Source organism: Phyllobates terribilis, unplaced genomic scaffold (genome assembly GCF_046119375.1).
Source record: "Phyllobates terribilis strain yellow unplaced genomic scaffold, ASM4611937v1 Scaffold_3__8_contigs__length_932513732, whole genome shotgun sequence".
Classification (NCBI taxonomy): domain Eukaryota; kingdom Metazoa; phylum Chordata; class Amphibia; order Anura; family Dendrobatidae; genus Phyllobates; species Phyllobates terribilis.
The window spans coordinates 328,463,973-328,478,333 of record NW_027362763.1 but is presented as its reverse complement, the minus strand read 5'-3'; the positions used below and the strand labels follow the sequence as shown (position 1 = coordinate 328,478,333).

At 37.5% G+C, this 14,361-nt stretch overlaps 1 protein-coding gene across 50 annotated transcripts in view; it reads left to right on the top strand.

The window, feature by feature from the left end:
- LOC141259327 (IgGFc-binding protein-like) overlaps positions 1 to 14,361 on the top strand; it is a 187,511-nt gene that overhangs the window by 79,334 nt on the left and 93,816 nt on the right. For 43 of the 50 annotated variants that reach the window (XM_073675119.1, XM_073675101.1, XM_073675144.1 and 40 more), the window contains 13 exons: positions 956 to 3,013; positions 4,428 to 4,478; positions 5,024 to 5,265; positions 5,978 to 6,261; positions 6,380 to 6,657; positions 7,852 to 8,450; positions 8,667 to 9,240; positions 9,349 to 9,548; positions 9,631 to 10,011; positions 10,211 to 10,494; positions 12,044 to 12,315; positions 12,405 to 12,509; positions 13,609 to 13,698. In XM_073675119.1, coding sequence (XP_073531220.1) covers positions 956 to 3,013; positions 4,428 to 4,478; positions 5,024 to 5,265; positions 5,978 to 6,261; positions 6,380 to 6,657; positions 7,852 to 8,450; positions 8,667 to 9,240; positions 9,349 to 9,548; positions 9,631 to 10,011; positions 10,211 to 10,494; positions 12,044 to 12,315; positions 12,405 to 12,509; positions 13,609 to 13,698 — 5,418 coding nt within the window. The remainder of the gene's footprint in view (positions 1 to 955; positions 3,014 to 4,427; positions 4,479 to 5,023; positions 5,266 to 5,977; positions 6,262 to 6,379; positions 6,658 to 7,851; positions 8,451 to 8,666; positions 9,241 to 9,348; positions 9,549 to 9,630; positions 10,012 to 10,210; positions 10,495 to 12,043; positions 12,316 to 12,404; positions 12,510 to 13,608; positions 13,699 to 14,361) is intronic. The other 7 variants (XM_073675139.1, XM_073675132.1, XM_073675124.1 and 4 more) reach the window with 3 other exon arrangements.

Here is a 14,361-nt window from a genome sequence, read left to right as displayed (position 1 = left end):
AAAAATCTGTATTCTAGAAAATATAAATTTTTGGAAAATACAAGAAGAATTCAATTCCACTTTAATGGATTTGTTGCTAATCTCTAGCAGTTATAAATTGTTTAGCTAAAAAACTGTTAAGCTATGATCACATGTACACATCCAAGGTAAACATTTAGAGTCCTCCCAACATGTAACTCTGCTAGGAGGGTGTAGTGTATCCCACTATATCCCATTGAACATTATAGTTGTGGTTGTTGAAGGTGCCCATGGATCTTTTGGCATCACCACTAGGCAGTAGCTTTAAAGTGACCAGCATTGGCATCAAGATTAAGACCAAATCACATCTTTCTAGTTTACCCTAAACACCAAGGTTAGAAAGGTTACCCATCATGTCAGAAAGTCCTAGCCCCACTCACTTTCTGACAGCATCCTAAGCAGTTGTTCAGATTAATGATCTGCTTAATCATCTGATGCTATTAATGGTATAAGTGTGTTTTTTAGGCTAATTCACTTGCAAGAAGTGGTCTCACTGTACATTTCCTGATACTGTCATTTTATCTCAGCTGGGCAAAACCCAGTGCTTTCAGACATGTAATTCTTGTCTAACATTAGGCTTGCAACAGATGCTATACAGTCTACTATGGTATATCATGTCTTTTTTGTGGTATACTGATGTATACCAACTAGACAGAGTCCAAAATGAAACTCAATTTGTACATCGGGAGCGTTCCTGCTGTACTTATTAAATGTAGAGGAAAGTTACAATGTGAACAAGGTATTATAGCTGTGGCTTAGTTTGAAGTAGATGAAAAGCATACATTTACACATACTGTAGGCTCATACACATAAACACAACACACCCATGCACACAAATACATGTGCACACACATATACGAACGTAATTTAGCCCACACAGCAGTGCTTGATGAACTACTGCAGTCATACATAGCTAAATACAACTCATGAAAAACAGAGTCTACAATTTCATCAACAACAGGTTCCACTTATGAAACCACAAGAACGGCATCCCCTGCAACAAGTACTACTACTTCTTCGAAAACTGAGTCTATTATTACTGAAAAACCAACATCCAGAGTAACCATACCAGACAAAACTGAAGAGAGAACAACCATATTTTCAACTGATGCGACTGTTAGTTTGGGGACTGACTCAACAGTTTTAATATCAACAAGATCAACATCAAAAATCACAGTAGCAACTTCACCAAGAACATCTGCTTCTCTAACAGACATTTCATCGGTTTCTGTAACCCAAACATCTTCTAAGCAGACAAGTGTCTCAACAACTGATACACCAGTTATTTCTTCTGAGAAACCAGAATCCATACCAACCACAGGTGTCTCAACAACTGATATACCAGTTATTTCTTCTGAGAAACCAGAATCCATACCAACCACAGGTGTCTCAACAACTGATATACCAGTTTTTTCTTCTAAGAAACCAGAATCAATACCAACCACAGGTGTCTCAACAACTGATATACCAGTTATTTCTTCTGAGAAACCTGAATCCATACCAACCACAGGTGTCTCAACAACTGATATACCAGTTATTTCTTCTGAGAAACCAGAATCCATAGCAACCACAGGTGTCTCAACAACTGATATACCAGTTTTTTCTTCTGAGAAACCAGAATCCATACCAACCACAGGTGTCTCAACAACTGATTTACCAGTTATTTCTTCTGAGAAACCAGAATCCATACCAACCACAGGTGTCTCAACAACTGATATACCAGTTATTTCTTCTGAGAAACCTGAATCCATACCAACCACAGGTGTCTCAACAACTGATATACCAGTTATTTCTTCTGAGAAACCAGAATCCATACCAACCACAGGTGTCTCAACAACTGATATACCAGTTATTTCTTCTGAGAAACCAGAATCCATACCAACCAAACCAGTCATCACTGAAGATACAACTCCTATAATACAAGCATCAACGACAGGCTTCATATCAGAAACAATAAGAACATCCTCATTAGGAACAGCTACTGGCTCTACATCAAAGATTGTGTCTCTCTCCCAGACAACTTCAAGACAAACAGATTCTGTAGAAACTATGTCTATAATTACTGAACAATCTACAAGTAGTAGTAAAATTTCAACAATTTCTACATCTGAAGCACAAACTACACCTATCTCAGACAAAACATACCCTGTGGTATCATCATCTGCCATCACTGGAGCACCTATTGTTAGTTCAACACCTAGCAGAACATCTACTACAACTTCAGATGCCTCAACTGTTTCCACTCTGCATCCTGGTTCCACAAACCCTGTGGTGTCATCATCTGCCATCACTGGAGCACCTATTGTTAGTTCAACACCTAGCAGAACATCTACTACAACTTCAGATGCCTCAACTGTTTCCACTCTGCATCCTGGTTCCACAAACCCTGTGGTGTCGTCATCTGCCATCACTGGAGCACCTATTGCTAGTTCAACACCTAGCAGAACATCTACTACAACTTCAGATGCCTCAACTGTTTCCACTCTGCATCCTGGTTCCACAAACCCTGTGGTGTCATCATCTGCCATCACTGGAGCACCTATTGTTAGTTCAACACCAAGCAGAACATCTACTACAACTTCAGATGCCTCAACTGTTTCCGCTCTGCATCCTGGTTCCACAAACCCTGTGGTGTCGTCATCTACCATCACTGGAGCACCTATTGTTAGCTCAACACCTAGCAGAACATCTACTACAACTTCAGATGTCTCAACTGTTTCCACTCTGCATCCTGGTTCCACATCTCAAAGTACCAGAACCACTGGGGGTCCAGAAACACCAACTACGACACCGATTAAAATGACAACTACAACAACTACAATAAGATCTTCAACTGATTCTGAATCAGCTACCATTTCAGGCACCCTGAGTTCCATCACTTCTCCACCAATCTCTAAATCCATGACTTCTGCAATTTTGAGTTCTACAAGTAAAGACTCCATATCAACAGCCTCAAGTTCAGCAACTCCTAGGACTTCTAAAACGACAACTGAAGGTATGTTTTCACTTCAGGTAAAATAATTTATTTTCATTCACTCAATTAAAGTGTAACTAACATTCTGAGATTTGCAAGTAGGCAAATCTTACTAAAGTCTATAAATCTGTCCCCTAATTAATTTTTTTCTTTAGATAGAGGATTATTGGGAAGAATAACATTCTAAGAGTTTGTTCAAACCTGTGTTGAATGTTGCGTTATATTTTTGGTAAAATGTCAGCCATCAAGACAAAAACTTGATGTATCTCATTATGTTCAATGGGGTCCATTAAGTGCCACTGGCTTCCATCACATGCAGGTTTTGGCACTGCTGTTTATTTACTTATATTCTGTTCTTATAACAGAATTGAAGAATGAAAATAAAAGCACAGATGCCAACGAAGCCTTAGAAAGAACTATTTCCACTATGCTGATTTACTATAAATGTCTAAATAATGGGGAAAAAAGGGATGTTGAAGTATATTACAGTTTCAAAGTACAAGAAAAATTCTACCTGATGGTACTTTTTGTTTTAAATTCTCAAACATAGAATCCTGGCAGGTCTTATACTTACCAAAACATGATGGGATAAAAAATTGAGGCGTGAAAGCCTTTTCTGTATAGAAATTGTCACTCTTGTTTTTTTTATGAAAAAATTAGTTTGCACCAACTGCATCTATTTTTTTTGTATAACATATATAACATGGTTTAACAGTTATACTTCAGGTGTGTCTTTTGATAAGCAGATCGAAAATATGTCAATGTTGAGTACAGAACTGAGTATGTTGTTGTTTTGTGTATATTTATTGATGAACGCAAATGGTGCAGTTTTATATATACATATATCTACACATATAAGATTTATGTATGTTGATGTATCAGTGTTTTTTTTTTATTTTTGTTTTATTGTGTGTCTATTTGTTATATGCCTAACATTAAGAATTACTTAAAGTAGTGGTCTTCTGTTTTGTGTTTTTATTTGCGTGTCATCTGTCATTCCTTGTCAAATTATTTGTATAAAAAATGTTTATATCAGGAGAAAAGCCTTAGCGGCCTCAACCGCATACATGCAAATTATTTAAAGTTCAAACTCTATGACATAGACTAGCTGCAGCCATCACAATGAAGCTCACAACCTGAATATGGAAACAAATGCTTTAACAAATGCGAAGTTAATATTCCATTATTAGTTAGTTCTTTTTGTATTCCTGTTATTTGCCTTACATTGCTTTAAATGTAGGTATATTCCTACTGTTTCTATGAACTGAGATTAAAGAAATTAAAAAAAATCTACATTTTTAAAGCACTACTATACTTGCCATAGTAGTTTATGCTAAAACTATATTATTTACATGTTTCATTTCATTTATATATTCATAAGGCATTTTAAATACATATACAATCCCAAATAAATAATATATCTTGTACCTTTCAGGTTCTACTCAAACAACATTTTCTACAACACCTTTCGTACCACCAGAGTCTGGTATGTTTCCAGTAATTTATCATATCAAATATTTTAATGAATAGAAATGCAGAATATATATGTATATATATATATATATATATATATATATATATATATATATATATATATATATGTATATATATATATATATTTATATTTAATCTGCTATTGCTATATTAAGTTGAAGGCTTAATTTGGGCTCTCATTGGTGATCTTATCCTGATAATTTGTATAAAAAAGAACAATTGTGTAATTTTATTGCATTACAGTGTTGTCTTGCTTGTTGTCAATGCAACCAGTCATTAACATGTGTGTCAATAATTAGTTAAGATTTGCAGAAGATCTTTTGTGAAGTCTTGTATACTGACATATAGTGTTTAGTAGCATAGAAGCATTCCTCCCAGCATTTCATGGAGTTACATTTCCAAGTTCCCCTGTTCTAAAATATAGAAGAAATATTTTTAGACTTTATTGACTTTTTTTCATCAAAGTACCTGTGTGTTTGGTGTTATCAAAAATGGCATTTATTTAAGTTAACATATTCTATATTTTCCTTTTGGAAGGTAAATGTGACATTTGTGGAGATCCACATTACACCACTTTTGATAACCAGGTTCACCACTTTATGGGAACCTGCACCTACACCTTATCCAAACTCTGCCAAGGTGAAGGAAACCTTACAGACTACACTGTGGAAGCGGCAAATGAGAACAGGGCAGGCAACACCAGAGTGTCCTATGTCGAATATGTAAATATATATGTCTATGAATACAAGATCATGCTGGAAAAAAATAGAGTTGTTAAGGTCAGTTCTTAACAGTTTGTTAACTTATGTATTAGATGATGTTATTACAATCTATTTTTTTGCACTTGTTTTTTAGTAATTATATCTATAATACTTCGTTCAGTATAATTTAATGGAGTATGAGATTAATCCTAAATGTATTTAGAACTAACTAATAGAAGATCATAACATTAATACATTTTTAGGATTAATACAACCAATAGATAATTCAACCTTTACAACATTTATGTGACAAGGCTAACCTAAGGCTCATCTGATATTGTAGAGCTTCTTTAATGCAAATATAAAAAGCCATACAACACATAATCATCCATAGGACACTTTTGTAGTCGGAATTATTTACAATTTAACAACTCACTCCTAGTGGTCAAATTGTTAGACCTTTTCCTCCATTTATTTTCATTCAATATCCAACATTCATAGTACTTTTAAATCACTAATGTGCTATATACCGAGACCCTCTGTCATGCGAAGTTTCAGGGACTTACATCCCCTTCCTCCTGGATGTGTTTCACTTGAACAGAGCATGGTGACCTCTAAACAGAAGAAGAGCTAATCACTATTGATCTGTGGTCAGATGCTAATGTTAAAAAAAAATTCATTTTCTAAAGAGTCTAGAGCTAAAAACCAGCCACAAAGGCAAATAAAATGTGATTGTCCTCTTCTTATGTAATTAGTTTTAAGAATTCTTTAAAACATCAATATTTTACAGGTTAATGGACAGACAGTAACACTGCCGATACATCTGGCACCTGATGTTGATGTATTCATCAGTGGTTCAAATGTTTTGGTGACAACAGGCTTTGGACTGCAAGTGAAGTTTGATGGAAAACACAAAGTCCAAATAATAATCCCAGGATACTACTCTGGCAAAGTATGTGGATTTTGTGGAAACTTCAATGGCAACGCCGCTGATGATTTCCTGAATCCGGATGGTGGACTTGAACCAGACTCAAACAGTTTTGGAAACAGTTGGCAGGTTGACAATGACACGAGGTAACATTTTTTTTTATCTTTGATTAGAGTGTATGTTTTTTCTCATAAATTCGTATATATGTTTATTTATGTCTAATTGTGTTGATAAGTAATATGTATTCATTGGTTTCTTTTAAAGATGCTCTCCAGGAATTGACCATCCATCCAGTTGTACTGCTGAAGATAAAGAAACCATTGCCAGCAACAGCTTCTGTGGAATCATTACTGACAAGAATGGACCATTCAAAGATTGTCATGATGTTATCAATCCTCTAGTTTACTTTGATAACTGTGCTTACGATTTGTGTGAAACCAACCTGGATGGGGAAATTCTGTGTGATAATCTCCAGACCTACGCTGAGTCTTGTCAGTCTCAAGGTGTTACTATTGGACAGTGGAGAAACGACACTTTCTGTCGTAAGTGTATTCTGTCTATTACCCGTTTAAACCTCTTCATATGCACGTCCATTATTATTAAATACACGTTGAATGTGCGTATCCACTATGTGGTAAAGTTTTCATCCACTACTAAAAGTCTTGGGAACACATATTAATAATCTTCATATTTCAGTATGTCCACTAAAAGAATATTTTTTAATCAAAATAAAAATATTTCTTGTGCCTAATGGTAGCCAAAGGCATTCTCATTTTTCTGCTAACTAGACAAATAATTATTGTCTTTAATTCCACATGTTATGTGTGTTTATTGAAGTCAATCATTGTACAACTATGAAAATCTGGTAATAGAAAATGAATTAGTCATGTTTAAAAGTTTTTTTCAGTACTTGATGGTTGTGATTAAATCACGGTGTTTGCAGTTTGATCTTGTGAGTAATTAACAGATAAAAAAAGCAATCCTTAACTGATAGAGTGGGTGGGTCAGTTCTTCTTTTAGCCTGTGATGGGTACTCCAGTATTTAAGGAGTTAGTCTGATCTCTATAAATGCGTATTGTTGGATAGTGCTTGTAAATACAAGCACCTTTGCATTTTATTTGCTTATTGTCATTTTCTGCCATTCTTGAGATTGTAGCAATTTTCATTTATTTTTGTTTAATACTCTTTGCCAAAGAGACTGAGTACTGCTGTCAAGCAGCAGAACAAGTGCAGTGCTTAGAAGTTCTTTACTGTTGAGCTTGTAAGCACTGTTTTGAATCTAGCCTGGATCCCTGGACTGCGCTGTTACCTCCTAACTTCAGCACATTGCTTCTAAGCTAGGCAGCAGTGGTGGTCAGTCTACTAGACAAGGAGCTGTAAACAATAAAAAAGTACAATGTTCATTTCTCAAAAACAGCTGCAAATTTTAGTTGCAAAACGGCTTTGTTTTACAAGCACTATCCAACAATATACATTTATGAAGATGGGAATAACCTCTTAATTGCTACATTTATCTTGATTCATTCAGGAGTCATTAGTGAAGCTGTTTATTGGTTCAATGAAACATATGTAAATTATTTCAGAATTTTGATAAATTTAACTGAATATCAGATCTATGAAAAATACAATAGAAAGAATATGTTTAGATAAAAAATAAGTTTTTACCCTAATATAACTGAAACAAGTCAAAATGCTCTGTAATTTTTTTTATAAAATATGTTCTCTATTGATTGCAGAACCAAAGTGTCCTCATAACAGCCACTTTGAGCATTGTGGAACTGCCTGTCCAGCTACTTGTGTCAACCCAGGAGCCCCAGCCACCTGCTCTCTTCCCTGTACTGAATCCTGTATATGTGATGCAGGTTATGTCCTATATGGCAATAAGTGTGTTCCAGAAGACAAATGTGGATGCTGGAATGATGATAAGCATTATCCAGTAGACTCTGAATTCTGGACTGATGATACTTGTTCTACAAAGTGCAGATGCCCCTCAGCTGGAAGTGGCTTAGTATGTGCCAGCGATTCCTGTCCCAACAACCAGTATTGTGGAATTTCAAATGGTGTACCAGGATGTCACTATTTCACATATGGAATTTGTCGGGTCCATAATGATCCTCACTACGACACCTTCGATAGACTGAACCACAACTTCATGGGTCTATGTACATATACCCTTGCAAAGTTGTGCAACAGTTCTTCTTCTCCTCAGTATTTCAATATTGAAGCAAAGAATGAACATCGAGGAGATCCCACCGTGTCGTATGTGAAGCATGTCCTTGTGGAAGTTTATAAGCAAAAAGTTCAACTGATGAAAAATGAAAAAGATCGCGTTTTGGTGAGCAGCACTAATTTGTATTCCAAAAGAAAGTGTGCAGAACACAATAAATATGTTCAAGAACTTTTTGAGGTTCTCTGGTTAGAAATTATGAAATTACACTTTGTTTCCAAAAGACAATTACTTGTATATGCCTGGTGGTTTTAGCTGAAATAGAAGTTTAAATTGAAGAAATATGAATTAATTCTAATTTCTACTACTTGCAATATTTCACAGGTCAATGAAATCTGGACCACACTTCCTGTCACATTAGTTGAAGGAGCAGTGACTGTTCAATGGACTGGAAAATATGTCAGCCTCCAGACAGATTTTAGGTTGACTGTATCATATGACGTAGATACTTCTGTGGAGGTGAAACTTCCCAGCAATTACTCTGGCTTAACCTGCGGGATGTGCGGTAACTTTAACAATCGCAGACCAGACGATTACATGATGCCCAATGGACTGCAAGCAGAGAACTCTGAACAGCTAGGACACAGCTGGATTGTAGAAGATGATGATCCACTTTGTAGTCCAGATGACCCTGAGCCTTCACCACCACCATCCTGTACACCAGAGGACCATGAGCTGTATAAAAGTGATGCCTTCTGTGGTCTTCTAATAAGTAAAGATGGTCCTTTCCATGTTTGTAATTCAGTCATCGGTCTTGGTGGATTCATGGAAAGCTGCCTATTTGACATGTGTGCACTTAATGGAGATCCAGAAACACTCTGCAGTCTATTAGCAGCCTATGCTGATGCTTGCCAGAAGGAAGGCATTTCTATATCGTGGAGAAACAGCACATTCTGTCGTAAGTATCTTCACATGTATGTTTTAATCTTCTCAAACAAAAAAAGAGAACTGAAGTTACCACCTACTGTAGATAGATTGTGTCATTAACAAGTCTTTCTTCATTTAGCTCCTGAATGTCCAGAAAACAGTCACTTTACCACATGTGCATCGGCCTGTCCTGCGACATGCGTAGACCCATACCCTACAGGAAACTGCAGCTTGCCATGTTCTGAAGGCTGTGAGTGTGACCCTGGATATGTCATCAGTGGAGGAACGTGTGTACCGGAGTCACATTGTGGCTGTTTGTACAAAGACGTGTACTACAAGGTTTGCACAGAACTAATACAGTCTTTATATTAGCTGTGTCTCTGGTGTCCACATTCATTATAATATTGTTTTCTATTGACAGGAAGGAGAACAATTCATTCAAGGCAACTGTGAGTCTCAGTGTACTTGTCTAGGAAACAACAATGTTAGCTGTTCATCAATGTCCTGTGCAGAAGATGAAATCTGTAAGGTGCAAGATGGATTATTAGGCTGCTACCAACCAAGCACAGCAATCTGCCACATTTATGGAGATCCCCACTATTCCACCTTTGATGGCACGGTCCATCACTTCCAGGGTGCATGTACTTATACTGTGGTAGAGACATGTGCTAATACATCTCGCAACTTCAGTGTCACCACCCGCAATGAACACAGAGGTAACCCAAGCTGGACCGCCATTAATTCTGTTACCCTTACTGTAGATGGAATAGAGATCTACATTGGAAAGAATAACATTGTACAAGTAAGACTTTATAGAAGTGTTGATGAATTGTTATTTGTGCTTTCAATTAATTTATTCTAATGGTATGTATGACTGTTGCATTGCAGTATAAATGCCGAGAAGATATCTTTGCCTTGTTGAGTAATAAAATGTATACTAAAAATGAAACCTATTATTGTACATCAAACATCAATCACCTATTCTTATGTCCCTTTTTTAGGTTAATAATGTGCTTGTCACTCTTCCTGCTAATGTGTCTGGCATAATCATCACACAGAATGGCCACTATGTTACCGTCAGTACAGACTTTGGCCTTGAGCTCCAGTTTAATGGTGATCATGAGTTGTTTGTGAGAGTGAAAGAGTATTACAAGGATGCACTGTGTGGATTGTGCGGCACCTACAATGATGACCGCCAGGATGACTTCATGAAACCTGATGGCAATATAGTAACTGATGTTAATGAGTTTGGAAATAGCTGGAGAGTCCCAGATGATGGATGGCCGTAAGTATCTTGTTAAAAATAAATATTTACTGTTAAAATGAGCATAAATTTATCATCTAGTTAAAATATTGGATCATTTTGTAATACCCTACACATCTCCCTATACTGCTAATCCCTAAATGTGTTTTCTTCCACTTATTGAAATGTTTCATTTGAGAGGAGTCTCAGAAAGGACGTCACAGAAGGCTGGGGCTGCACTCACTTCCCCGCAGCATCTTTCACCCTTCCTGAAACGGGATGTCATCAGGAGGGAGGCACTGCAGTTTATTACTACTACTTCTTGCATTGCTGCCCTCTGAAGATGTCCGGGATCCATGGTGATAGAATCAGTGGGAGAGTTGAGTGCAGCACCAGCACTCTGCTTCTATCTCTGCAGCTGCTTGTAACTGTGATACAAGATGATGTCAGGGGACAGAGATCGAAGCGGTGAGTGACACCAGCGTTGCCCCCAACTAGATAGGGAGAAGTGTGGAGTATTGTATAATAAAGCTAATTACAAAAGTGCTTAAGGTGTAAAGACTGATATTTAGAAAGTGCATTTTAGGTACTTGATCCCCTCTAATACATTTTTTTGCTGAATTCCCTTGTAAAAAGAGCTATTATTAGCCTTAGTTACTGGGGAATGTCATCCTCCTGCTTGCATGGCAGAGCTGATTGGGTCTTCTATGAACCAGTAGCTCCTGCTCCCTCCCTACACTCAGTAATCACATGTTCACTACATCCAGAGGACAAAGCGCTAATTTAGTTCTGCATATATAGGGATCAAAAAGGCAAACATGGCAATAAGCCAAGTTTTTTTTCTCTCTGGAAAGATTGGTTGTGTATGACAGCCAGCTTCTCACCCCTACAGCTTCACAATCTGGTACAAGCGGCTAAAGGCCCCGTCACACTAAGCGGCGCTACAGCGATCCCAACAACGATACAACCTGTCACGGATCGTTGCTGCATCGCTATGTGGTTGCTGGTGAGATGTCAAACAGTCAGATCTTCCCAACGATGCAGTAGCGATGCGGCGACCCATAACGATCTGTATAACGATGCACGCCTATGTGTTTCTGTGTCTGAGTTGTCAACAAGGTCGTTGGTAAGGTGTCAAACACACCGATACATGCTACCCAGTGGGGCCTCAACGATCAAAGAAATGTCCAGACCATTCCAACACCATCAGCGATCTCACAGCAGGGGCCTGGTCGCTGCTAAGTGTCAAACGTAGCGAGATCGCTACTGAGGTCGCTGTTGCGTCACAAAACTTGTGACTCAGCAGCGATCTCGCTAGCGATCTCGCTTAGTGTGACGGGGACTTTAGACTGCATTAACGTTTTAGAATGTCAGGGCAGAATTAAGGAAATCTGTCACGCCCTGGCACTTATCTGACCTCTAATATAGGCCTTGTTGCTGTGAAATGTCTTTTTATTCATACAAGTAAGTGCGGCTGATAACCTTCCATTGACTGCTTGGATTATCCAGTTCAGCCTGCACCTCCTTGCCTAAACACTGAGTGCATACCTTATTTTTCTACATATATTAATCTTTTACATTTGCTTTTCAGATGTGAATCTACTCCACCACCCCCAGTAGTCTGTCCTCCTTCTATACTGCAAGAGGCCCAACTGAAATGTTGGATTCTTAGACAAAGCAATGGACCTTTCAAACCTTGCCATGGTGTTCTTCGCCCCAATCAATATTTCGAAAGCTGCATCTTTGATCAGTGTGTCACTGGTGGTGATGATGATTTGATTTGCAGTGTCCTTGCAGCTTATGCGGCAGCATGTGAATCCTTAGGTGTCGATTTGGGAGACTGGATAAATAACACCATTTGTGGTAAAATAGGCTTTCTTTTTTGGAGCGAGGGTGATTTGTTGGGTAACTTCAGTGATGAATTTGATCATTGAACTTTATATTGTTTACAGATCCAAATAGACCATCAACAACTCCATCTAGGCCACCTACTACACCACCCCACACAAGCTTCATCTCTACTTCAGAACCTCCGATAACATCAAGCAAAGATCCAGGTACAGTTGTAAACATTGCTACATACTGGTGACTTATTGTATAATTGAAAAAAAATATCTGTTATATAAGGTCTACACATGCAAAGTACTCCATTTAGGCATATTATGCAAATATATGCAGAATGCTTAAAATTTCTAACCCTTCGAATGCAGTGCTCTAAGATGACAAGAGTGATTTAAAAACATTCTTACATGGGTCATAACTAATAAATGTAAAGCAAGTCCTCATATGTAGAAATCACTAGCTGTTGGAAGCTGAAAATGTTTTTATATTTTGAAGAAATAATTTTTTCCAAGTCTTTAACAGTGCACAGCTTAGTGTTAAAATGAAATGGCCCACTGTCACTGGATGCCAAAAGGAGTAGCTAATCTTGACACAGTTAAAGAGCAGTACATTACTTGAAGAACTGTGCTGTACTGTGTGAAATTACCTGGCTGATTAATTGCACAATCTAAATATCGGCGGTGTCTGAAAAATTATATATTAAAAGTGGCTTCAGGATAAAGAAGCCCAGAAAAGGAAACTGAAGGGGAAGATTCAGTAAGTTACTTACACCAGAAATCTGGCATAAACACCCTAATAAGTTGCAATATTTTTTTACAACTCGAGAGAGAGCTACACCAATAACAGTAAGCAAGGGCGTACTCACACCCACTCATCCAATTCATTACAGATTACACCACTGAAATGGCGACTTATTCCAGAAATGTACGCCGTTCCCCACATTGCGTAAGAGACAGTATTCTAGAGAGTGTTTCATTTAGATTGGTGTGCGCTATGCCAAGCTGAATGAATTGCTCCGTGAGTGTTAAAATAGTGAAAATTAAGGCCAAACTTGACGAATGCACTATAATAATTATAACAATTTTGGAGCTAAATGGAAAATTAACTTCTGCAGTTTTAATACATCCTTCCTTGCATGTGACACTTTGCTTTATTAGATAGTGAAGTATGTGGCATGGTTTTAAAAATATGACAAAAACTAAGATAGTTTGAGAAGTGCTTAAAGGAAAAATGTACAATGTCTAACGCTGCAAAAAATTATATCTATAAAAATGGAAACTGCAACTCTTAAAATCTAACTAATTACTTCACCAGGTGCCACCACCTTGTTTCCAACTACTAAGCACACTATAAAAACCATGGTGCCACATACACCAAGCACAACACTTCCACAATCGTCTTCTGGTAAGGAATAGAGATGAGCGAGTTGATTCTTTTTTAATCAAATTTATGTTGAATATTAGGAAATTCACTGAGTACGACAAATTCCAACAATCTGCTATTCAGAATACTTGAATTGCCCCACAAAAAATGCCTGCTACTGTTTCACACAAAACAGAAGACTACATCAGTAAATGAAGTCTCATATGACATCATATGACATCAGATGCAACTGTGCAGGCCTACCCATAATGCTTTGCAGCTATCACTTTCAAATAGAAATCTGTTAGGATTATCAATGCTTTTGTTGCTGCTGTTCAGACTGCCATTGCTGGCCCTACACTGACGGTCATCTCCTTGGGTGTCCCATCACATTCCCATCATATTCTATACTCTGCGCTTGCTGACATAAACACTGACTATAGACAGCCAAACACCCCTTACCTGTCCATTAAGCTCTACAGCTTTACTGCTGGGATTGATAAACCTAAAAGGGATTATTAAAAAGCCATTGATCCTTTACTTTTCAAACTGTTAAGCTGTTGCTGATCTCAAATAAGGTGTAATTTTTGGATGGCTTGTTTAAAAGCTTTTTCATTTTCCAAACAAAAATCTGTTGCTATTTCCCAAAGAGGGATCATTTTTGGACCCTTACCTTTCAAACAGCCATGGCTTCTTACATTTTCA